The sequence below is a fragment of the Pseudorasbora parva genome, chromosome 11 (assembly GCF_024679245.1).
Source record: "Pseudorasbora parva isolate DD20220531a chromosome 11, ASM2467924v1, whole genome shotgun sequence".
In the NCBI taxonomy this organism is placed as follows: Eukaryota; Metazoa; Chordata; class Actinopteri; order Cypriniformes; family Gobionidae; genus Pseudorasbora; species Pseudorasbora parva.
The window spans coordinates 26,079,048-26,105,116 of record NC_090182.1 but is presented as its reverse complement, the minus strand read 5'-3'; the positions used below and the strand labels follow the sequence as shown (position 1 = coordinate 26,105,116).

The 26,069-nt window shown below is 38.0% G+C and overlaps 1 protein-coding gene and 1 long non-coding RNA gene across 6 annotated transcripts in view; one reads left to right on the top strand and one right to left on the bottom strand.

Annotated features, from left to right (window-relative positions):
- Nucleotides 1–503: 503 nt before the first annotated feature.
- LOC137092983 (uncharacterized) lies at nucleotides 504–10,051 on the bottom strand. Of its 3 annotated transcripts, XR_010908377.1 has the most exons (4): nucleotides 9,593–10,051; nucleotides 5,156–5,248; nucleotides 2,903–2,982; nucleotides 504–593 (listed from the first exon to the last, which is right to left on the bottom strand). It is a non-coding gene; the product is annotated as an uncharacterized lncRNA (long non-coding RNA). The 3 variants fall into 3 exon arrangements; XR_010908375.1 differs by lacking the exon at nucleotides 504–593 and having other exon boundaries at nucleotides 2,339–2,982; XR_010908376.1 differs by lacking the exons at nucleotides 504–593; nucleotides 9,593–10,051 and adding an exon at nucleotides 7,907–8,025 and having other exon boundaries at nucleotides 2,339–2,982.
- The window catches only part of lnx2b (ligand of numb-protein X 2b), a 29,650-nt gene continuing 12,715 nt past the window's right edge, over nucleotides 9,135–26,069 (top strand). Inside the window, exons 1-4 of one of the 3 annotated variants that reach the window (XM_067457595.1) lie at nucleotides 9,135–9,177; nucleotides 17,680–18,233; nucleotides 19,498–19,691; nucleotides 21,626–21,822. In XM_067457595.1, coding sequence (XP_067313696.1) covers nucleotides 17,839–18,233; nucleotides 19,498–19,691; nucleotides 21,626–21,822 — 786 coding nt within the window. In that variant the 5' untranslated portion in view covers nucleotides 9,135–9,177; nucleotides 17,680–17,838. Of the gene's footprint in view, nucleotides 9,178–9,208; nucleotides 9,404–16,505; nucleotides 16,739–17,679; nucleotides 18,234–19,497; nucleotides 19,692–21,625; nucleotides 21,823–26,069 lie in introns of those variants that run through there. The other 2 variants (XM_067457594.1, XM_067457592.1) reach the window with 2 other exon arrangements.

Sequence of the window (26,069 nt, the reverse complement as noted above, 5' to 3'; positions counted from 1 at the left end):
ACTCCCGCACTGACTGTGTGTCCTGGACTTATTAACCCGGGAACTTTCAGAGCTCCTTTGTCTTGCTCTTCTCTATACCTAAGGGGGCTGCGAGCAGAGGGGAAAGCTATTGTAATTCACTGTATGCCATGCGCAAGTCTACCCTTGATCCCTGGCTTTGAAATGGAGTGCTGGAGGAAGAGAGACTGACTCAAGCAATAGGCTCTCTTTCTCATCCTCTTTAATATATATGATAAAAATGTATACTGATAAATGACTGATTAAATGTCCTCTGCAATATAAACTTTTTTATTTAAACAATGTAAAGTCATTTTAAACTATTTAGGGGTCTTCTCAACTCCTCGCCCTGCATGATATAATCTGTTGTGAATGTACAGCATCAAGAGGGCGCTCTTTGTCAGTCAGTGCTGTAATGGAAGCAGGCCTCTTCTAGCAAACTGGTGCCAGACCAGAGACATGAGCAATAAAGTTCTCACCTCATTATCAAGAACACAGCCACATCACAGCCTACTGCCAGGTGGGACGGGAGGAGGGGGAAGATAGAGGGGTTGTGGAGATAATCTGGAAAACCTGACACCCTTCATCTGGGAAGACTGCAGAAAGTTGACAAACACAAGTTCCACTGAAAGGAAATATTCTTTACTGAAAATCTCTTTAATGTATTGGCTGTATTGATTTTTATGTTTTATAATGTTTAAGTATATTAAGATTCTCCAATAATTATATGCAAGTATAATATACAGCCTAATTGCAATGAATAATGAATGAATAAATATTTTTTAAGAAGAACAGGAAGTAAATAAACTTCTTCTTACAATAAAATATATTTTTATAAAATCTAAAATAAATATTAATTTTAACAGGGTTAAAACATACTGGAATTTATTTATTTATCTATTTTATGTTAAATGTTATTTTATACCAAAACAGGCAAAACTGTAGTTAAATGATTGAAACATTAACTTAAAATCTTTCAAATTAACTTTAAAAAGTCAGAAGTAAATATTTTAGGTCAAAAGTGTTTGGCTGACAAAAAGTTTGGAAAATTTCCTGATAGGCTATTTAGGTTACGAAGAATAATTACTGTTACTTGAACACTGAGAAGCTTTCAGGAGAGCCAGTTAGTTATACAGGCTTGCAAAGTACAAGATAGGCCTGGGCTCCTAGCAGCTGCTGTTCTCCTATCTTCACATGTACAACCAATAAATCAATATCAAATCTAGCAGGAAGCCAGATGGCCTCCCTCCAGACCTTCGACATAGTGGGTCACAGACCTCTTAAAGCCAGCATGGCTACTGTAAGCCAGACCAATAGAGAAGAGCCTTTGAAGGCTTAGACATTCAACAAGGAGGCTATGAATGACTAAAGGGGACAAATAAGCTGTTACGACTCGGGTCAGATCAGTGTTTGTGTTTCTCTGAACATCAAAGGTCAGAAACTGTTTGATATGCAGCCCCCACACCTTGATCCAGAGCCGGGACAGGTAATGGGGTGGAGTAGTCCATTGAGTAACAAGGAGGGGGGGCTTGTAGAGTCCTCCTCTTAGGTCTTGCCATAGGGCACTCGACCCAGACAAAGAATCTTTTAGGGCCTCCGACACCCTACAGAGCAGTCGGCCCCATGAAACTATGAGCATCTTCTGCTCACGGCTGTGGTCTGCGCCAGTACCTGCTTATATGGGCCTTTCTGTGGTCCTAATGGGACTTATGCATGCAGTGCCTGGTACTGATACAGATAAATCATAAATCAACCACTTTTTTAGCTTATTTTAAATTTTGTATTACATGGTGATACCGTGGTACTTTGTAATACACCATTTTAATAGTACCCCCAAGACCACCATGTCACTACTGACCATACACTATACATATATAACAGTATGAAATTAATGAAAAGTAATGAAATTATACTGTTATAATTATAATTATAACAGTATAATGAAAAAAAAATCTATAAAATGTTCCACGTTAAAATAATATATATTATTTATATTAATAATGAATAATAATAATAGTAATAATAATAAAAAATGTTTCTTCAGCATATTAGAATGATTTCTGAAGGACCGTGTCACTGACTGAGTAACGGCTGCTGAGAATTAAGCTTTAATAAATTAAAATGTTAAATATATTAACATTTAATAATAAAATAATACAATTTATTTTCAAATATATTAAAAGGTTTTTAAAATTGTAATTATGCTTCACAATATTACTATTTTTACTGAATTTTTTAACAACAGCAGCTTTGGTGAACATACAAGATTTCTTTCAAAAACATTAAAACAGTCTTACTGACCCCAAACTTTTGAACGGTACTTATTTGTACCCATCAACTACACCCAACACCTTCACATTAAACCTAATCTAAAATGTATTTAATAAACGGTAACTGTTGCGTTATTGGATTTTCTTGACTACATTTGAATACTTCAATCTGAATCAAATGCTACTTCTACCATAATCAAAACAACAGCACATAATATAAGCTTGTAAAAACATTTCTATTGTATATTATCAAGGAAAGGCAATTACCCTTTCGCCTTGTTACCACCAAGAAACAGTTTTTTCAAAACCTACATGATAATTGAGAACGCACATAGCAATATAGTTCATGGTCTAACAGATGATATCGAGATGAACACAAAAAAAACAAGTTAAACAGTAGTTTGATTGAATGGCTGTTCACAGAAGAGTGTGAAATGCCAGCTCTATGGTGAGGTGTGACTAGGGTGAAGGGGGCAGCTCTGGCCTTTGTGTAACTCCCAGGCTGAATGTGCAGCAGCTATTGTTCAGGCACGACCGCCTGGCCTCTCGGTCTCTCTCCTCCACAGCTTTGTCCAAAGCTGCATGACCACTTCCTTAACTCAGGTCAGGGCTAGGTCGTGACTTTGGTAACTTACCCCTAGACTGTCTGCACTGTCTTCTCATCCATAAATGCATTAATGTTCAGTCTGGATTGCTTTCAAACATACTTGAGGACCTGCCAGGGAATACAAGCATAGAAAAAGTTAAAAAGCCTTTAATGAGGATAAAAAAAGCTCTATTAAGCCATTTGATTTCAAATTTTATGGTTGAAAAATTACAGCAGATTAAACGAAAACAATTCCATCCACTAGGAGAAAGTCACAAGTGTTCAAATTTATAGCATAATAAATAACAAATTACATGAATCACTTCACAGAGCGACCAGGAGTGTACATAGCATGCTCAGATTTACAATGTTGAATTAACCCCCCTGTTAACCCTAATGGGCTCTTCTATGTAACTGTGAAGACACAGGTCAGTCTGGTCTCTTTCTCTTGTTCCAAGGCCTTATTGGACTGTAAAGAATGAAAACCCTTCTCTGTTGATAAGAAGAGGAAAGGCTAAAGTGCTTAAAGGCATGGTATACACAGTTTTGGAACTTTGATTGAGGCAGAGTGAATTAGGAGGGGAGGTATATCAGCTGATAAAGATCACCGTGGGTCTTTGATCTTTAAGGAACTGATAAGATGTTACCAAGTGGCATGCTGGGTGGACAAGCAGGCCCACATGACAGGTACAAACAAGCAAACACAGCCCCGGAGGTGATGTCTTCAAGGAGAACCAGATAGCTACAGGAGGAATGGCAGATGGGCAATTAGCCATTTCGCTTTGGAGTGAAGTGGAGTGAAAAGTTAACACAGCACACTTGCCTCACTGAGCAAAGTACTTTAGGCTCAAATTAGATACTTTTTGCATGAGCAGAGGACATTATTTATGGCTTGAAAACAGAGATCATCATGTTCCCATTTACCTAATGCATGCAACTAATCTACATTTCATTTTAGTGAAATTAACTTTGCCAGAACTTCAGGACAAAATAACCAGTTAAAGAACATGCTCTACACCAACATAGCAGACTGTATTTTAAATACATTTGCTCAATTTGATGGTTGGAGATTGTTAAAGTGACACTCAAATGTCAAACTAAAGCATAGCGGGGGTGGTCTGCGTCTGCGTGCTCCCTAGGCACTGATTTAGGGCCTGCATGTGGATGCCAGACAGAGCCTGAAGTCTGGGGGTGCAAGCTTCAGCCTGTAACAGATGCCTGGCTGTCTGGTGGAGGGAGGAGGGGGAGTCTGGTGAATAAAATGGGGGAACTGCCTGTGGAGTTAATGTGCTTTCATTGGTCCTCCTAGCAACAGAGCTGTAATATTCACTGCACCTGCACCAGGTCTAAGTGACATGCAGGACACAGTGGATAACCATGAGTGCACATGTTTATGTGTAATTATGTATGTTGGTTTGCACACATTATACTGTTACAGGAAAGAGAGGTCATACACACAAATTACATCAGTGATAATTCAATAATCTAGCAAAGACATTTCTGTTCTGATGACAAGGCACTCATGCAATCAAAGCAAAACATGCTCTTAATTATCAATGAAAAATAAAATATCTGTTATGGACTGGCAATCCATTGAGGAAAAGCGGTTTGTAAAGTGGAAAAAATAAAATCTGTGATAAGCTCACTATCCTTCTAGGACAAGCGTTTGGAAAATGGATGAATGGATAATAAAATTATATATATATATATATATATATATATATATATATATATATATATATATATATATATATATATTGATGTGTTTATAAGTCTAATTCCTGTTCATGGCCCAACAACAGACAATTATTAAGAAGAATTAAGACGTAAGAGCCTTCATTATCAGTTCCCTCCTACAGACATCAAAAGACACATACAGTGAGAGTGCAGCTGCCCTGGTGGTGTGACTTTCTTCTCTCACACTGCTGTTTGTGTTGAGGATGTTTACCGATCCCAGGAAAGACAAACAGGTTCATTCTTATTTGTGGTAGTTGTGCTCAAACAGAGGAGCCAATAGGACTGATTCAGCAAAAGGGTCAGTCTGTTACTCATTGTTGCTATTGTTGTTTTTCGTGTCCTTTCACGTTAGTGTCTTCATACAGGCAGACTTTCCCGTCAACTGCCAGGGTCACAACTGGAATGTTTTAGATTCCATGACCTTAGAGGCTATACTAATGCTGGAAAATGCATTTCTGTTATATTCACATTTTATGTATTAAGCCAATATCAGATACAACTAAATGGTAATCAGGTTATAGATAAAACACATAGAAATCAATTGAAAAAGCTTATTACCACTTACCAGCCCAGACGATTAGCTTTTCATTCACCTATCCAATGTAAGTGTAAACATCTGGGAACAGCTGCACAAATGTGGCACTAGGACAGCTGATCTCTGCAATGGCACAGGCAAACGATTTTATTTTCGCTCTGGTGTATTCAAAATGGTCAATGTTTATGATAATGTCTTAATTCGTATTATATAATTCATTAATTATATATATAATTTTTGCCACATTTCAGGCTTCAAACATAATGATATGAAACTGTAATTTTTGTGAAGAATCAACAACAAGTGGGACACAATCAAGAAGTGGAACGAAATTTATTGGATATTTCAAACTTTTTTAACAAATCAAAAACTGAAAAATTGGGCGTGCATAATTATTCGGCCCCCTTAAGTTAATACTTTGTAGCGCCACCTTTTGCTGCTATTACAGCTGTAAGTCGCTTGGGGTATGTCTCTATCAGTTTTGCACATCGAGAGACTGAAATTTTTGCCCATTCCTCCTTGCAGAACAGCTCGAGCTCAGTGAGGTTGGATGGAGAGCGTTTGTGAACAGCAGTTTTCAGTTCTTTCCACAGATTCTCGATTGGATTCAGGTCTGGACTTTGACTTGGCCATTCTAACACCTGGATATGTTTATTTTTGAACCATTCCATTGTAGATTTTGCTTTATGTTTTGGATCATTGTCTTGTTGGAAGACAAATCTCCGTCCCAGTCTCAGGTCTTTTGCAGACTCCATCAGGTTTTTTTCCAGAATGGTCCTGTATTTGGCTCCATCCATCTTCCCATCAATTTTAACCATCTTCCCTGTCCCTGCTGAAGAAAAGCAGGCCCAAACCATGATTCTGCCACCACCATGTTTGACAGTGGGGATGGTGTGTTCAGGGTGATGAGCTGTGTTGCTTTACGCCAAACATAACGTTTTGCATTGTTGCTAAAAAGTTCAATTTTGGTTTCTTCTGACCAGAGAACCTTCTTCCACATGTTTGGTGTGTCTCCCAGGTGGATTGTGTCAAACTTTAGACAAAACTTTTTTCTTCTTGCCACTCTTCCATAAAGGCCAGATTTGTGCAGTATACGACTGATTGTTGTCCTTTGGACAGAGTCTCCCACCTCAGCTGTAGATCTCTGCAGTTCATCCAGAGTGATCATGGGCCTATTGGCTGCATCTCTGATCAGTCTTCTCCTTGTATGAGCTGAAAGTTTAGAGGGACGGCTAGGTCTTGGTAGATTTTCAGTGGTCTGATACTCCTTCCATTTCAATATTATCGCTTGCACAGTGCTCCTTGGGATGTTTAAAGCTTGGGAAATCTTTTTGTATCCAAATCCGGCTTTAAACTTCTCCACAACAGTATCTCGGACCTGTCTGGTGTGTTCCTTGTTCTTCATGATGCTCTCTGCACTTTAAACAGGCCTCTGAGACTATCACAGTGCAGGTGCATTTATACGGAGACTTGATTACACACAGGTGGGTTCTATTTATCATCATTAGTCATTTAGGTCAACATTGGATCATTCAGAGATCCTCACTGAACTTCTCGAGAGAGATTGCTGCACTGAAAGTAAAGGGGCCGAATAATTTTGCACGCCCAATTTTTCAGTTATTGATTTGTTAATCATATCATTTCATATGTTTCATATCATATCATTATGTTTGAAGCCTGAAATGTGGTAAAAGTTCGCAAAGTTTAAGGGGGTCGAATATTTTCGCAAGGCACTGTATATATGTATGTGTGTGTATATATATTTATTTATTTTTGTGTTAAGTTTTATGTGTTGTTCTACTGGTTGTTGAACACATCTGGTTAAACATTAAATGGATAGTTTGTCCTGAAGTTAAAGTTAATTCTGCCATCATTTCCTCTTCCTAGTGTACTTCAGTTGTCTACAGTATGGCTTTTATTTTATTTTATTATATTCTGCTATTCTCTGATTTGTATGATTATTTGGTGTCTCTTGTGCTGTAAGATTGAGTGGGTTTATTTTCCATCAGAATTCATTAGGTGGTCTACCTTTGTATTAAAATTAAATTTCAGCAGACATGGGATAATGCAAGATCTCCGATATTCTCTTAAAGGTCCTAAAGGTGTCAAAACCTGCATCTATTTTCCATGTTTGACATTCCCCCAGTCCTGCCAACCTAGTCTTTACACCAAATATGACATTATGAATAAGTCTGTTTTACATTTTCTTATTTGACCAAAACATAAGTTTAAGAAGATGTAATTATTCTGCATATATATTTGTTGCTCTTATTTTGCTCTTTACTTTTGCTTTGTTTCTTTTACCTCTCCTTTCATTCTGCAAAGATCCTACTTCTTCTGACTCCTTCTTTCTCTATACTCTGATCTTCACAATCTTCATCAGTTAGATATACTTTAGATATTAAAAACTTAGTTTATCTCTATATTTTTACTTAATAAATGTGTTATTCCTTAATTAAATTTGATATTTGGCATCATCATTGTTTGTCTGCCTGGATCCTATTGCATCAGCTCGCTTTTGATCAATCTAATTTGGTTATGTGATGTTTGTCCATGTAGATTGTGTATTGTTGGGTTACATTCAACATTTAGCCAATTTAAACACATTTATGTCATTAAACAACCTTTTGTTTGTCATAATATACCTTAAGGTGTGGCCCTGATTCTTATCAATTTATAACGTTTAGGCTGCTGGTACCGTATTTTGAGGAATAGATGAAACAAAGAAACGTCTAGTTGAACACTTATTGGTTTGATCAGCATTGTCTGTGCTGGACTTACAGGGGTATAAATCACAGAGGGAACAAGCCTCAGCGCAGAGGTTTTATGAGGGGAGACTTCCCTTGCATCCTGCAGGGGGTAGAGGCCAACACTGTCCAAGTGTCAAAGACCTTTTAACTGGCAGGATCACAAACAAAGAATTATTACTTTATTGTACATCATTTAGGGGGACTTCTTCCACTCTCTGATTTCTAGTAGGAGAGAATAATTAACACACAGAAGCTATTCACGTAAATGTATAGTTATTATGAAAGGTTTCATTTGAGTGTTGCTACCACTCAGAGAATTTAGCAACGGCCATTGTGATTAATTTGTTAATTATGCACCCATAAAACTATTATACACATGAATTGTTTGAACGAGGACACTTAACATTTGAACAAGTGCATTATGCTAAAATGAATGATGCCCATACAAGTGTTTTCCGAATTTAAACTTCAGCTATACTCACAGCCGCAAATGAATTGCTGACACAAAACATTAGCACTACTGTCAAAACATTTGGAGACTGCACAAAATTCATAACTGCAGTAAATCAGAAGACAAAGATGATACTGCACATTAACCAAATCTCTGAGAAAGCTGCATGACTTAATCCATTGAGGATTTGAGTACATAAGAGGCTGGGCTAATTTTCACACACTCTTTTGATTGAGAAAAATATTAGGACATTCAATTGAAAATAAAACCTAATCGAGCATATTTTGCTACAGCTGTTTAGTCAAGAAGTGAGCCCAATACAACTAGATGGAAAACATAGCTATGATCTTTGAAAGATCATATCAACTAGATTATATAATGAAAGTCAACTCAAATGTTGAACTGTTTTCAGGACTGGGTGTTTAAGCTTCAAATCACACTTTTATTGAGACCGTTTATATACGTTTTTAGATTTTTTACGTTTATAAAATGTATTGGCTACCAAATAAATTGTGTATTAACTGAGTAGGCTACTATTTTGAATAGCCTATTGTTTGGTGCACTTGCACAAACTGTCCCACTGCTACCGTTGGCTAAAAAATATTTTGTGTTTATTATTTTAAAAAGTTTAAATGTTGTTATAATACAGTTTCGAACAGGTTCTCATTGTGACAAATTAGCTATGGTGGACAACAACATGCTCACATTGAGGCAAAACTTGTGCCTTTCTGCGTATTGTATTTATAAACAACGTTTTAAAGTTATCCTGACGTCACATTTTTGACAAATTAAGCATTTCTCCTGCGTTACACACCTCTGCTGCACCTGCACGCCACACGCTGAGTCCAAAGGTGAATTTCTCCCCTTCCTGTGTAAGAGGCGTCAGATCCGACTTGTTTGTCTGAAACTCATGATGGTTGCGTCGCCTACGGTTTATTAATATCTGGCGTTCAGTTATCAGAACATGAGAATGGAAATTATGAGATATTCATATATTGGAGTTTAGACGAAGTCGCGACGGTTTGTTTTATATTTCGACAGCGTCTTTGTTTTATTACTTCCGGAAAAACCGCACAGGTAAGACGAGTTTCGGTCTTGAGCGCGAAATATCCTACGCGTCTCTTTTCTTACACAATAGACTAATCTCACATGTTTTGCTTAAACTTGTGCTGTAAGCTACTTATGTTTCTTATTATCACTGAATGCGAACCACTGAAGGTTAAAGGACAGCAAAGCGAACATTAATTTGCACCGCTTCTGACATACCTCGGACACGTTGTAGGTGTTTATAGGAGGTTGGTTGTTTGGTGAGATGAAGGTACCGATGCCGAGTTATGTAAAGAAACAAATGCTTTAATTGTAGTGCTTCTTCGCCGAACATGTTAGGCTAATTCAAGGGCACTCGGTTGTCCATGTTACCATCAGAATCTCACGTCAGCTGATTGATGAATGATTTATGGCTGCTTTCTCGTGTGTCACATCTACCTGCGACGTGTAGGTCAGATTGGTCACGAAGACCAATTTCAGAAGGTTTAAAAAAAGTCAGATTATTTCATATCAGATGATACGTGGTATTAAAGTTTCACATAATGTGTGCTTTAAACAATGCTGTTATTATATCAGACTAAAACGGCTGAAGTTACCCCCCTCTAGAAGGTGGAGTCTCCTTTTAGAAACAACGCAAATAGACCTCTAAAGGTAAACATACTAAACAAAATGTTGTACTGTTTGTTTTATTCTGCTGGCTGTTTGGTACACACACACACACACACACACACATATATATATATATATATACATAGTGTGATTGTTTCTTTCTCAAAGAAGGTTTATGTGTTGTTCTACTGGCTGTTGAACACATCTGGTTCAAGATTAAATGGGTAGTTTGTCCTGAAGTTAAAGTTAATTCTGCCATAATTTCCTCTTCTTAGTGTACGTCAGTTGTGTACAGTATGACTTTTTTTTAAATGTAGAACAGAAAATGAAATGTTGACAGCATAGATGCAATGAAAGTGAATGGTGACTGAAGCTGTCAGTACCTAGTATTATGCCTCCTTTCCTTGTTCTTTTGTGTTTCACAGATAAAAGAAAAGTTTTGGAATGGCATGAGGGGAGTAAATGATTAAACTTTTTTCATTTTGTGTGAACTGCCTCTTTAAGCCTTGAAATGTTGATTTAGTGCATGCATTAACAGATGAAGTAGGCTACGTTTAATCAGCCTTCTTGTTCCTATTGGCTTAAAGGACAATAAAGAAAAACTCCAGGTGACTGTACAGCAGTATATTTTCATACTTTCCAAGCTAAGTCATTCTGTCGGAGCTGTGCCATTGCCGTTGTATTCATTATGTGAGGGTGTGTCTGAATGATTCATGGCCCCTGGTTGAGTTGGGTAGGTGAGAGCGTTTCAGACTGGGTGTTCACATTTTCTTTGATTTACCATTTGTTGTGTAGGCAGTGGACAGGAATAGTGTTAATTTATTATGATATCAGCACCCAGATAATCTTAACATGGGAAAAAACTATATGGACTTTGAAACGGTCCATGTGACTGTTCAATACATAAACAGGTAAGTGTACTCAGGGAGGTGTGTGGACTTAGTGGAATAACTAAGTTTTGCTTTGTTGCTTTTTGTAGTGGAGTTCAACCTTGAGAGGTTCACAAACTGCATCATAACAGGACAGGAAAGATTGACAAGCTGCTTGTCTCCAGTGTGTAAGATACTCCCATGAGGCTATGGGGTGAATCCATCTATCTTAGCCAGGGTCACCGCTTCAGTGGACAAGTGTGGAAATAATTTTAAGTGTAAACATCACTCTGCCCCAAGGTTCAGGGCTTTATGCTAATAGAATGTTTATCAAGGCTGCTGTTAATTACTGGTGTTTACTAATCCACTATACCTTAAGCCAAAGTTATACATTTTGGCATGATAAAATGGACAACAAAGTCCTTTAGATTTGCACTGAAATTGCCCAAACCTTATCTTGTGATGATATTGTTCTATATGTATTCAGTTGCTACCATTCAGAATACCATAGCAACAGCCTAGCTCACCCTTGGCATTGTTGTGAGGAATTTTACATTGGCAAGCATCAGTCAGTATTTTTCCACAGTGCATCATATTATTAAATGTACAACAGAACAGAACCAATATTAAAATTCTGGCAGATACAAATAAACAAACAATTATAGTCATGTTAAGGAGAATAAGGGTTGCTAACCAATAATCAAAGATCGATTAATTGGCGATAATAAATGAATTGCTAACTTATTGATTGTTGATCAAGCAAAATCATCAGAGTGCACAATTTTGCTCTGGTTTTTGAGGTGTATGCAGTTCAAGCACAGAAAGTGCAGCATACACACAACAAAAAGCAAGCGCACCGTAGTTACGTATTTTAAATGTATTATGTCTTCAAATCATGCAATGTTTTACAAACCCAATTCCAAAAAAGTTGGGACACTGTACAAATTGTGATTGAAAAAAGGAATGCTATAGTTTACAAATCTCATATACTAATATGGATAACATATCAAATGTTGAAAGGGAGACATTTTGAAATGTCATGCCAAATATTGGCTCATTTTGGATTTCATTAGAGCTAGACATTCCTAAAAAGTTGGGACAGATAGCAATAAGAGGCCGGAAAAGTGAAATGTACATATAAGGAGGATCAATTTGCAGTGTATTAGGTCAATTGGCAACATGATTGGGTAAAGAGTCTCTCAGAAGTCAAGATGGGCAGAGGATCACCAATTCCCCCAATGCTGCTGGGGGGGATACTGGAGCAATATCAGAAAGGAGTTTCTCAGAGAAAAATTCCAATGAGTTTGAAGTTATCGTCATCTACAGTTAAAAATATCATCCAAAGATTCAGAGAATCTGGAACATTCTGTGCGCGTAAGGGTCAAGGCCGGAAATACATATCCATACTGGATGCCCATGATCTTCGGGCCCTTAGACGGCACTGTAATCACTACTACTGTATGAATGCTACTGTAATGGAAATCACAACATGGGCTCAGGAATACTTCCAGAAAACATTGTTAGTAAACACAATCTACTGTGCCATTCGCCGTTGCCGGCTAAAACTCTATAGGTCAAACAAGCAACCATATCTAAATATGATCCAGAAGCCGTTGTTTTGGCTCTGGGCCAAGGCTCATTTAAAATGTACTGTGGAAAACTGTTCTCTGGTCAGACGAATCAAAATTGGAAGTTCTTTTTGGAAAACTGGGATGCCATGTCATCCAGACTAAATAGGACAAGGACAACCCAAGTTGTTATCAGCTCTCAGTTCAGAAGCCTGCATCTCTGATGGTATGTGGCATGCGCTGCTCACACATCTGGAAAAGCAGCATCAATGCTGAAAGGTATATCAAAGTTCTAGAACAACATAATCTCCCATCCAGACGTCGTCTCTTTCAGGGAAGACCTTGCATTTTCCAACATGACAATGCCAGACCACATACTACATCAATTACAACATCAAGGCTGTGTAGAAGGAGGATCCGGGTACTGAAATGGCCAGCCTGCAGTCCAGATCAGAAGTCAGTAAACATTTGACGCATCACAAAGAGGAAGCTGCGACAAAGAAGACCTAAGACAGCTGAGCTACTAGAAGCCTGTATTAGACAAGAATGGGACAACATTCCTATTCTTAAACTTGTTTTAATTCACAATCTGTACAGTGTCCTAAATTTTTTGGAATCGGGTTTGTGGTAGGCTAGCCATTTATTTCGAAACAATTAACCAGGCGTCCAAAAAAATATATTTTACTGAACATAAGAACTTGTAAATGCCAAAGTACATAGAATAAACAAGTAATAACAATTCTTGTGGATGAGTGATGATCTTCCAGCACTGTTTTTAGTTGTGTGCTCCTTTTTGTGCTGTTTACACGACACCGTTTTCAAAAATCAGTGTGGCCCCCATAAATTGGAAACAGTATGCAATTTGACCGTTCATTTTGTATTTTGGTGGCCTGAAAATGCAAACTTTGAAAATTGTTCTCAAAGTGCATGTTTTTGAAAACAATACATTTTATTGTCTCAGGTATGGTTTACTTTAGACGACACAGTTTCCAATGAAAAACTGAAACTGTTTTTGCCATTCATTTACATGAATAAAGAGTTTTGGCGGCCTGAAAACAAAGATATCACGCAACACATTGCGATTGCTCAACAGCTGTAGGATGTGCGGATGAGAGCCGTGATATCTCTGCGCCGAGGTAGCAGTGCTTTGCCTGTGCTTCATAGTATTATATATAATATTATCCCAAGTCAATATCTGCCTAGAAAATAGCCTAGTCTTAATCTGGATCGCTATTTGTACTCGTTGTAAATATGCAGACCACAAGAAGAAATTAGGTGGGTTTTTTTTGATCACTTTTACTCGGGACATGCTAGCCTGCAACATAGGATTCCATTCCTTAAGCTAAGCTAAGCTAGAGGCGATCCTGTCAAACTAAAACAATGCATGCACTGAGACAACAATTAATTTGCCCTAGGGCTGGGCGATATGGCCCAAAAAATTATTGCGATATAATTTTCCATATCAGTCGATATCGATAAATATCACGATAAATGTAAAATCTTTATTTATTCAAAGTTTAAAGGCATATTTTTGCTCCTGAGTGAAAGATGTAGAAAACAATCAATATATCAATCAATCAACGCTTTTACAATGACGATTGTTTCAAAGCAGCTTCACAGTGTTAAACAGGACAATATTGCAACAAAATTTGATTTGGCTAGTTTGATTTGTGTAGTTTATAGAATTAAATATGAACGAATTAATACATTTAATTTGTATATTTAGTTGAATAACTTGGATCATAATTTTAGTGTCCCCAACTGAGCAAGCCAAGCCAAAGGCGACAGTGGCAAGGAACCAAAACTCCACCAGGGCATGATGGAGAAAAAGGCCATTTCTCCTCTGGCCTATTATTAAACAGTGTATAATTATTATTCTGGCAACCCTGCAAGTCATAAATCATATTAGATAGGAATATTAAAAATTTTGGGTATCACACAAGAGACAAGTTCATTTAGGATGGCGACAGTTAACTGTGGATAGCGATATACAAGTCCGATGTTTTAGTGATTAAAGTTTGGTAAAGTAAGCTTGTAAGTCATCCACTACGACTAACAAGATGATAAGCCTGTGTGTGAATGTAGTTAATGTAGATATAATTTTAGCTTTACCACTGTGTTGAGCTCAGTTATATGGAAGAACTTCAAAGCAACACGATAATTTTATAATTATATTCCGCGTGGTGAACCTATGATAAGCATCCACGTACGTTGCTCTGTTTTATGTTGGATGGGATAGCCAAAATATCTCCAAACCACTGAAGTTGAGCGAACTACCTTGTCAACGATATCGGTGTCCTTCGAGCTGGTCGTGAGCACTGAATTTTCTTCACCATCTCTCATTTTTCTTGCTCCACGTCACTCCGATCCTCCAAGCCTGTCAGCCACTGTTACTGTAAACAACAGCGCGTGCAGCACCCAGAAGGCCGGTCTGCAATACGCATCCCAGATCGGTTTATATAACGTCTCATGTAAACAGCCCACTGAATCTTACAATCGGAATGACAAAAAAGTGTGTCTTTTTTCAGCCTTTTTTCAGTCAGGGCAGCCTTTAAAAATTTAGAAAATGTTGAGGCACCCTCTCACATACATTATGCTATGGGTGTAACAGTACAGATTGCTCACGGTTCGGTTTGTATCACGGTTTTAGGTTCACAGTTTCAGTACAATTTTGTATTTGCTTTGTTCAGGGAGAAAAGGACTTCTGTCAAATAAAAATAAAGAAAATAAGAACAAATAACTTAAATACAAGCAGCAACAAGCAGCAGCCCAAATAAATACTATTTTGCAAAGATTCTAATGAAATTAGGTAGAGAAATTGAATAAAGTAATCAAACGTAAAATATTTGCATATTTCACTGTTTAAATTAAAGATTAATCCTATTAATTAAAACTTACAAATTAAAACTTACACAAGCTATTCAATCAAGAGCAGTGAGTGATGTCCTTATCTTTTGTTTGACATTAAACAGAGTAAAGGTTACTGCCCTTTTAAGACCTAATGCAGGGATATGCATCATCTTTCTCGACTGTATAAATTTCTCTTAAGGCATATGCAGACTATGTCTGCTAGGATACTCATCAAGATGGACATGTTGACATACTTTTTGTGTGAGCTTGTCTGTTCAAGCGCAAGACTTAAAAGATAACTCAATATTTTCGCACTGTGAGACGAGTGCACGCTCTCGGATGAGTGCACCGATAAATCTTCTCTCAGCACGTGTGAGTTCTCATTTGCGTCTTCTGGCTCTACACCCGGATGATGACGGTGAAATGATATCGCTGTTGGCGGGTGTTTGTGTAACAATCGCTCCAGCAGCCATGCTCAGCTCCACAACACTCGGTCCTGCTCTGCTTCATACTACAGTAACGTTAATAACCGCATCCATGAACGTGATTTGTGCCCGAGTCTTATTTTCCACCGGCTGTGAGGTGAAGACCACGTCCCAAGATGCTGTGCTCAAACTTGGTGTCATCATACTCCACCTTTGTTTTGAAATCGGAGACTCTAGCGGACGGAAAGTTGCATAGTGCATCTTTAAGGGAATTTATGTAAATTGACATTCATATCTGTCCAATATTTAAATCCTATTCTATTTTTACATTTATACTATTAATTATTGCATTTTAACAGTTATTAAAAAATATTTTATTATAAAGATCTTTACTTGAAGGGAAATGTAAATATTTAAAAAAATTAAGTATCCAATGTTGACTAATATAATATATTGTAAAGTAATTATTTTTACTTGAGTTGCCACTTATTTAAATGTAGTTTAGGAATATTATTTTTAGCATGTGAATTACTGTTTCAGTTATCAGTAAAATAGGAAGAAGGGCAGTAAGAGAGATAAATATGTCCTGCTTGACCTTAGACCACACACACACACACACACACACACACACACGCACACACACACACACACACACACACACACACACACACGTGCATAATACATTGTAATTGGCCAGAGGTTGAGCTTGGTTCTTAGAATGCTCTGCCTGCACTGGTACCACATCAGCATTCTACACTCCCCCTCATCCTCCGTCACACACACACACACACAAATGCACGCTCTCAACCCCTCCTCCTGAGTCGACACAGCCGGACTAGGAACGTTTCTCGCCAGTCTGTTGAGCTCCCCTTTAATTGCATGTCCTTGCATACACACACTCACACGCACAAACACACTCTGTCCCTTGTTGAGATGACGGGCTCTGGTTTCAGTCAGGCTGCAGGCGGCCAGCGCAGCTGTTGGGCTTGAGTTTCTTGTTTTCATGCAGTGGCTGCTGGGAGTGTAACTGCACTGCCGTCTGAGGTGGGTTGGAATAATGATTAAGATTTACTACCTCACATTCATGGCGGACAGTGTTTGTTTTGCTCATCCTTTGAAGTGCCGGTTGTTAATTGTCATTGTATTGTGCCATTAATTGTTTTTATAGAATGGGAATTTTTGGTGTTGTATTATTACCATAATACAACAATATTTATTGTGTTCTAAAGGAGATTATTTTATAGTATTATTATAAGGGTCTGACATTGACACATAAGAGTGTCCATGATAAAATATTTAATTAAAAACCCATTAAACAACTTTGTATTTGTTTAAAAAACTTAAATACCATTTTTAATTTATGTTTATATGTGGTTTTTGTATTTTTGAAAAATGTATTTTTCCTTAAAATAAAATTAATTTTCACGGTTTAATCTTCATTGTAAAATGTATACTCTTCAAGGTTTAAGGTGTTTTTTTTTGTGTTTTTTACAAATATCATGGATTATTCATAAATATTGTCAGGGAGTCACACCATATGATATCTTGAATGTGTGATATATTTAAGGTTACAGTACAAAAACATTCATTGTAGATGGATTTAGCAGAGATTGGCTCACAGAGGAAAGACGCCCACTGCAGATCGGACATGCAGGAGTTATTACCAACAATCTTATTTCTCTACACTATTATTTTGAGATCTTACTTTTTTTAGAGCAGCTTCTTTGTTTGACCAAGTAGGTGAGTTTTGACTGATGTCTTGTGATTTTACAGTGCTTAAACAGTTTAATGACTTGGACAGTTATAGTTAGCCAAACTCGGATTGCTGTTGAGGAGGAAACTCGCAGAAAGGATACAGCTGCAGCCCTCTCCCCATATTGTTACTGTTAAGTGGATCCATGTCATTTCCTGTCCAGCCGGCATGAGCCAAAAAAAGAAAATGCCAGACGTGAGCTTCAGTTTTTCTTTGTTCTCTTTTCCAACAGAAACTTGGGTGTAGATGAAGCAGCTAGCAGTTTGTACTCTTCTTGGATGGGACATATTTGATTGCTTCTCATCTGATGAATCTGATGTAGAGTTTGCAAGCTGAGAAAGAGGCATAAACTCTCCAGCCCTGCAGACGTCCAGCTTTACTTCTTCAGGCCATGATGGAGTCGAAGGCGTCTCCACTGGCAGGTGGTGTAACGTGGGCGCGGGTGTGTAAGGAATGTGGACAGTGTCATGAATGTCAGGACAGTCACCTGTTTGAATATCAGGATGAAGTGGATGATGAGCTGGTGTGCCACATCTGCCTGCAGCCTCTATTGCAGCCCATGGACACGCCATGCGGCCACACATACTGCTTCCAGTGCCTCAGCAACTTCCTGCACGACCAAGACTTCTGTCCAGTTGACCGCCAGAGGCTTCAGCTACAACAGTGCCGAGCCTCCAGTCTGCTGGTGCGCAACCTATTGGACAAACTGACTGTGTTGTGCCCGTTCCGCAGCGAGTGCCAGCAGATCATGCAGCGATGTGAGCTGCAGCCCCATCTGCACAACAGGTTAGTGCGTGCCACAACTTTTTGAAATGGAAATGTTTACATATCACTAAGGCACCAAGGCATACTTGAAAAGAGATGTAGACAGAGATAATGTGGATATCATTCTGTAGAAATGAAATAAATTATGAAGAGTCTGGATAAATATGCACATGTTGTATTTCTGTAGCTATTAAGAGAGCTGCTCAAAAATTTGTGGAATTCCACTTATCCAGGTTTCATGTGAACAGAGAGATTTGAGAGAGCTGAACAGGATTAAAGAATAGACGTAACTGGACCATATGACAGACTAACTGAAAGAACTGAGTGACTCTCTTAAATAATGCAGTTAATTAGGAACCACATGAGTGATTACTATAAAATGTCTGCAGATAGTTCAACCTGTTCACCGTTTGCCAGAAACACATGGGAGTTGACATTTCATTTGTGTCTGTTAAGGTACGGGATTTAAGTAGTAGTAAGAGTTCATCCCTACTCACAACTTTTCCCTTGTACAAACTTAGTTCCTTTCCACACTCCTATAAGATTAAATATTTAAAAAAATAATAATTTGCTTGAAGGTTTATCCACTAAATGCAAAGCCATAGTTGATGATCTGGGTCACATGGTATGCAAAAAAGAAAAAAAAGTCTCTGGGAGTAAAATCCATGACTTTGGCATTAATGGAACACTAGTATGACCCTGTGCCTCAGCGTTCATCTCCCTAACATGGGGTTCCTTTTGCCGTTTTATCATACTTATCTTCTGTGATGTAATAGCATGCCATGGAGTAAAGGTTATTTGGCTGATAGCTCATGTGTGCAGGAACGGCCCAACGTAAACAGAGAAGTAGCAGCTGTGGGATGAGAATGGAGGTATTGACATGGTGAAACGTAGATTAGACCTGATTCTGCTAATTTTTTGACCAATACCATCCCTGCAATGCAGCAGAAAAGCCTGTTCAGTTCTTCATCTGCATAGCTCGTCTTGTTTCTGTACTGAGAATTCCCACTCCCTGAGCATGTTCATCTAACATAACAGATAACTGCTATGTAGCTTTGCACTGAAACAATTAAGCATTGATTTGTTTTTCGCTTCTGTTTTCTGCTGACTCCTGAATACGGCAGATCCACAGCAGTAGTCAGCAATGGTGCATGTTTAGGATATTTTTAGTTACCGCGGCTGCCATCTGGTAATGAATGTCTTGTAGGTTAATTAACGGCAGGCCACTGAGTAATGAGAGTAAAGTTCTCTCTGTTTTACTGTGCTCCAATTCTCTCTTTTTCAGATGTCCTGCCTTCAAACGACTCAGGGAGGAGGCGGAGAAAAAAAAGAGACCTTCCTGGAATGAGTTTAAAGGAAGCAAATCAGATGGAGATTTAGCCGACGTGAAATCTACCCCAACAATTGCACGCACAGCTCAACTCAGTGGACCCTCAGAACCTGGACTGGTCAACCCAGCCTTTGAGGAGGGGGAAGATGGTATAGCATCACTTTCTGTTTTTCTTGTACCCTGTCCATCAAATATTGTTACAGAACCCTTTAATGAGCTTTAGCTGATCCATGTGTAAGCAGTTATGATATATCAAGTGCAATTCAAATTAGCATTATTTACATAATGTTTTGGGAATATTGGTACCAAAACGTAGCCTAGAAATCTAGACGCACCCTAGCGGCAGCAAATTTAATCTGCCCGCAAGTGTCGTCTAGGAACTCTCAATACCCTTCTGAGCTGTATTCCTCACAATCTGGACAGGCCAATCACATCGTGTATAGAGTCGGCAGGCGGGGCCATAATGAAGACGGCCGAGTTGCGTTTGCGTACTTCTTAATCTAATAAACACAGAAACTGGCAAACGGCAGCGGTTTTTCGAATCAGCTTTGACTGCGATTCTGGAAGACTTGGAGTTAAGCTTTTTTCCGAGAAAAGAACAAAGAACGGCACTGAAGTCATTCTTAAAAAGGGAAGATGTGTTCGGAGTTCAGCCGACCGGATACGGTGAATGTTTAATCTATCAACGAGCTCTGTTTCACCTTCGTTGCTCTGGTTGGTGTAGCGCTATCCTATCGCGTGCAGAGGGAGTTTGAAAGACAACCATTTATCCCGCCCCTCGGATTGAGCCCTGTCTATGGTGAGTTTCCAGACCAAACATCTTGATGTGGGTCTGGCTTGTCAGGCTAACCAAAATGTAGACTGGGGACCAATCACAAACCGGCTTATCCACCTGCTGCACTATTGGCGGGCTTAACACAATGATGGCTAGAGAAGTGATGGATTGTTGGTATGATTGGTTGAAAGACTATCCAATTGTGTACAGAGTCATTTGAACTATGCCCATTGATCATACCTCTACATTCACTTGTAGTAGAAAATACATAGCAGGCTCCCCAGACCTTCAGTCTTAAAAGATTGAGCTTGGTCTGGTCTGGTGATAGCCAAACAAACCAAAACAGTTATCGAACGACATTGCACATTTTTTAATAATTAATTTGTATCCTTACCCCATCCCCTAAATTAGTTTTGCTGTCTTGATGCTCACTTAAGGTTTATCATTAACAAGACTAATTTAATAAAAACACTATTACATATATTATTTGGGAAAGCTCACATTAAATATCCACTTTTTTTTGTATAGCATTTAATAAAATTTGAAATGACTGCTTTTAGTTTGTTTTATTTTCAATGAATTTAGTTGGGTATCCATTTATCGGTTATTGCAAAAAAAAGTAAATATTGGCTAGGCTTATCTGTAATGGCTAAAAGTGTAACTTCACTGTATCTCTACATTAATAATATCTGTTTTCTCTGTACTATACACCTTCTGGTAAGGATTAGATGTAGGAAAAAAATAAAGCACATTCTTTGTGGGGGAGAGGGGGTTGTGGTAGTTTTTTTGTTTGTGATAGTTCGGGAGGAAAGGTGAGAAGAATGTAGCACAGAAGCTGAAAGGGAGAGCAAATTGATTTGCAGCTGTGTTTACATTTGGGTAAACCAATATTCATGTGGCCCTTTTTTTTGTGGCTGAGGTGTGCCAGGACGTTATTAATATTGCAGCGAAATGCATTATGCCATTAAACCCAACAATTGTCACTGTCTGATAACAGGTATACTCATGGAGATTCAATCAAACTTGTATCTGTTTAAAGCTCTCTAAAAACACCTGGAGGGTGTCTCGACCTGTCGTCTGGGTTAATGGAAATGCTGTTAGTCATAAAGTTGCCTAGTAACTATCGCATTATCTCATGGGAAAATTACATCATACATGTGTGTGCTTCCTTAGATAAATGACTAATTCCATAGCAGCTATAAACAAACTGCATGAGTTACTGTTATATGTTGTAATACTTTGTAGTTGTAAGCATTGTAGTTGTAAGCATTTGTAAATCAGGTTCCTTATGGTCTGTTGCTTTCCCAGACACTCATCTGAGGTCCAGTCTTGTGGCAGAGGCGACTGTGGTGGAGCTGTTTCGAGAGGATACAAATGAGGATTTGGGATTGCGGATAGTGGGAGGAAAGGACACACCCTTGGGAAACATTGTCATTCAGGAGATTGTGCGTGATTCACTGGCTGCTCGAGATGGCAAGCTGGCTCCAGGAGATCATATTCTAGAGGTGAGGCATATCTCTGCTTGCCACACCACCATGTCTGTTTTATCAGTCACTATGGATTTAAACTCATCAGATATTCTTCTCAGGTTTTATCTCTCGTTTCATCCGGTTTTCATGTTGTCAGTGTACATACCCCAGCATCATTACGTTTACATTGCAGTCACATCCCTGAATTTGAGAAATATCCAACTGCAGACCCGCAGCACACCAGTTTCAGAACCCCATCCACAGAACCGGAAGTGAGCGGTGCTATACCATATACCATATAGTTTTCATATGGATTTGAATCTGCTCAATGGCTACAATATTTGACAACAATACTTTTAAAATATAGCTGCAAGCAGCCATTATCGGGGCCAAGCGCAAATAAGAAGACAAGACTAATTAAGTTGATTTTAGGAAAAATAGCAGTACAATTTTAAATACAGTCTATAATAATGATTTAATGGTTTATCACTTTCGACCAATAGGTGGCACTATTATGAAACTGATGTGGTGTAGTCAGATTGAGGAGACAATGACACATGCAAAGTTTGGTGTCAATATGTCAAAGCATTGCAGAGATGCAGCCTCAAGAGTCATTTTTGCATCATGGCTCAACTCTGTTGCAGTGGTATATGAAAACTATATAAACATGAAATCCGTAACTATTTGTCGGCATGGTCTGAAGACGATACGGTTCAATTTTGGTGAAAATCTGACAAACGGTCTAGGATGAGTTTGAAAAAGTAGATGGAGGAAAGACAGGTTTGCAAAATATGGTAAAATTGGTATCCATGTTCTCGGCATGAGCCATTCAATGTACTATGACCAGTTTCATTACAATGGGTTAATTTAATCAAAAGTTATTCGCATTTCTGTACATTTGAATACATCTTTTGACCACAAGGTTGCGCTGCCCCAAATTTTTTTGAGTATCTTCAGGACATGGAGTGGAAGACACATACCGAGTTTTGTAACGATACGCTAATGCATTCGTAAATTATAGCATTAGCATTTTAAACCATAATACTGCTTTGAAGTCAATGGGAATTTCATGTTTTGTTTTATTATAGAGCCACCAAGAGGCACAATCCCACCATTTTTTTACGTGTCCTCATAGTGAGCCCATACATATGTGTGTCAAGTTTGGTGAAAATATCTCATTTTGTTTTGGAGCTATAGACATTTATATGAAAAAACACGTAAAAAAATGACTGACACCTGACTTTGATTGGATTTTACTACCCCTAACTATCAATATTTTAAGATTTGAGCAAAAGCAGTTAGTTGTCGACCTATGTTTCCGAACTTCTAAGACTGGTTTCGTCTCGATCGGACTAGCGGTTTCGAAGATATCAGCAAATGTTTTTTAAGCGCTAAATTACAACGCTGCGCAAACCATATGCCGAAACCTGGTATCGTTGGACTCAGCAAGGATTCAGGAGACCAAAAAACATACTCCCATCAAAACATGTCAACCACACGCAAAGTTATAAGCGTTTGGAGAGAAAAAAATCTCCACTAGGTGGCGCTGTTTCGAAACTTCTCAGGCTACTTCAAGGCATTGTGGTGGTGACCCATACCAAGTTTCGTAACAATCCGTTCATGCGTTCATAAAATACAGCATTTTAGCACACAATTCAAAATGGCCGACAGCCAAAATGGCCGACATGGTAAAATTGGATATCATTCGACTCACCATGATGCCTGGAATCTAAAGAGACCAATTTTATGATTTTTGGATAAATGGTTCAGAAGTTATAAGCAAAAATAGGCATTTTTCATATCTCCGGACCAGTAGGTGTCGCTGTACCGAAACGCTGCATGTTGCCTCAGGTCATGCTTGTGATGACATGTACCAAGTTTGGTTTGAATACGATAAAGCGTTGCGAAGATATTGCCTTGAGTGTGTTTTCACAAACGTTATGTAAAATGTTTTTGCGCGTCTATCAAAAAAGATTTGACGAATCAACATTATTTGAAAGATTTTTTGTCGGCGTGGTCTGAAGATGATCTGGTTCAATTTTTGTGCAAATTGGATGAACCGTCTAGGACAAGTTTGCAAAAGTAGGTTTTTCGGTTAATTTAAAATGGTGGGGAAATTTGCATACTGGAAAATGACGTCATTCTTAGTCGTAGGGTGAATTTTGTTTCTAACCCTTATGAGTCAAAAGTTATCAGCATAAACATGAGTGAAACTTTGGACAGGTGGTGGCGCTAGAGGGATTGAGTTAGAGACACCAAATTTGCTATAGTCTCAGTATAGTGCTCAGACTGGCCTCTATGAGTGTGCCAAATTTCACAACTTTTTACCATACGATTCTATGGGCTGCCATAGACTCCCATGGCGGAAGAAGAAGAATAGGAACACTAACGGTTTCAATAGGTGCCTTCACACCTTCGGTGCTTGGCCCCTAATAAATTTACTTTTCAATTGAACAAGAGAAACATGCATTTAAGCCAGTGAGATGTAAACAGAAGCATGAAGGAGAATATGTTGAGTTGTGTGTGATATTTCTGTCATGATAAATGTGGTGAACGAATATTGAATCTGTTTACGTCTTTCACCTTTTGTCATTAAAGTTTTTTTGCATTTGTCAAAAGATATTATTTGTCTTAATATTAAATAATTATCATTTAATAAAGCATATTCATTTTGTTTTCCGGGATGAAAACAATTTAATCTTTTCAAGTGTTTCACTTTTTATTATTAGAGCTTTTTTACATTTGTCAAAATATATTATTTGTCTTAATATTAATTATTATTAATTGATAAAAACGTATTCATTTCGTTATCAGGGATGAAAACACTTTAATCTTCAAGCATTTCTGCAGAAATTCTGTGATATGGGCTTAAGAGTCAAGTTTTTGTTTTAAAATAACTTTTTTGCATGTTTGTTTTTATTTGTTATTGTGCGCCATTTAAATTAGTTTTAAACCTATTATTTTATAAATATTTTATTTGTCCTATTTGTTTTCTTTCAGAGAAACGCGTTTCACTTTAAGTCCTTTTATTAAATCGTTATTTTTATTTGATATTTGAAAAATAGAAATGTCACATTCTCTGTCTATTATTATCAATAAAAATAATACGATTGAATATAGAGTCAAATTGGAAACACTTTATAACATGTTACAAATGTATTAGGCAGGCCTAATATATTTTTAAAATGTTAAAAAAGTTGTAGTATTGTTGAAGTAACAATAAACTACAGTATAATAATACCATGAATATTATACTAATCTATAGTCAAATTGGAAACGCTTTACAACGTTATACATTTATTAATATTTTTAAAATAAAAACCGTGTATAGTTTCCATGAACTATAAACTATATAGTGAAGCATAAATCTTTGTATTCATTGATATTAAGCATGATCAGTAGGCTATGTTTTAAAATGTTGATCATTGTAAATCATGTATATTATATGAACAGAAAAGTGACTTTATTTAAAAGTATTTTTATTAAATATTGCAGACATCGATTCGATCAAAATTCATGTGAAAACTTGTCTGGCTATCAGCAGACCAACTCAATTTAAAGGGGTGATGAATTGAGAAATCAACTTTCCCTTGAGCTTTTGATATATAAAAGGTCATGGTAATATAAGAAAAGCCTCAAGTTTAAAAAAAAAGAGCTGAAAACGTCCTTGTTAGACAAAGAAAAGCTTTTATAGACACCAGGCCCAGAAAACGGTCCTGTGCTTCATTCTTATGTCTTAGCGCTACGAAACACGCCTCTACAGCACGTCTAATTCAGTAGCCTCGCCCACCGACTCATGGAGGTGATCTGCTCATGCTAGATAGCCAACAACAATAAACATGCTGAAAAAAATGGCAAGATATTGCGCTATTCCTGCTTGTGGAAGAACACAGTCGCTGGATAAGCTTCCTTTGGATCCTAATATTAGGAATGTGTGGTTGAACGTTATTTTTAATGAAGTTCCAGCTCACGTGGGGAAGACATGTTCACTTCAGTTCACTGTGGGATATTTGCACACACGCACGTGTATGTGTGTGCACGCGGTTCACGCATATATTGACTGATAGTCCAATCAATCGCGGGTGGATGAGAAATAAATCATTGTGTTTGTTTGATAAAGACGTTTACGAGCCCTGTGATCAAGAAAATCATTCCGTTTGCCGCTTCTCCCTCATGTGGACTGAGAGGGGATCTTAAGCTCATTAAATATGCAAATGTTATCCAATCCTAGCCGTGGGCGTTCCAAGTCTCCAGTGCGGCACGCCAATCAAAACCCAACATTT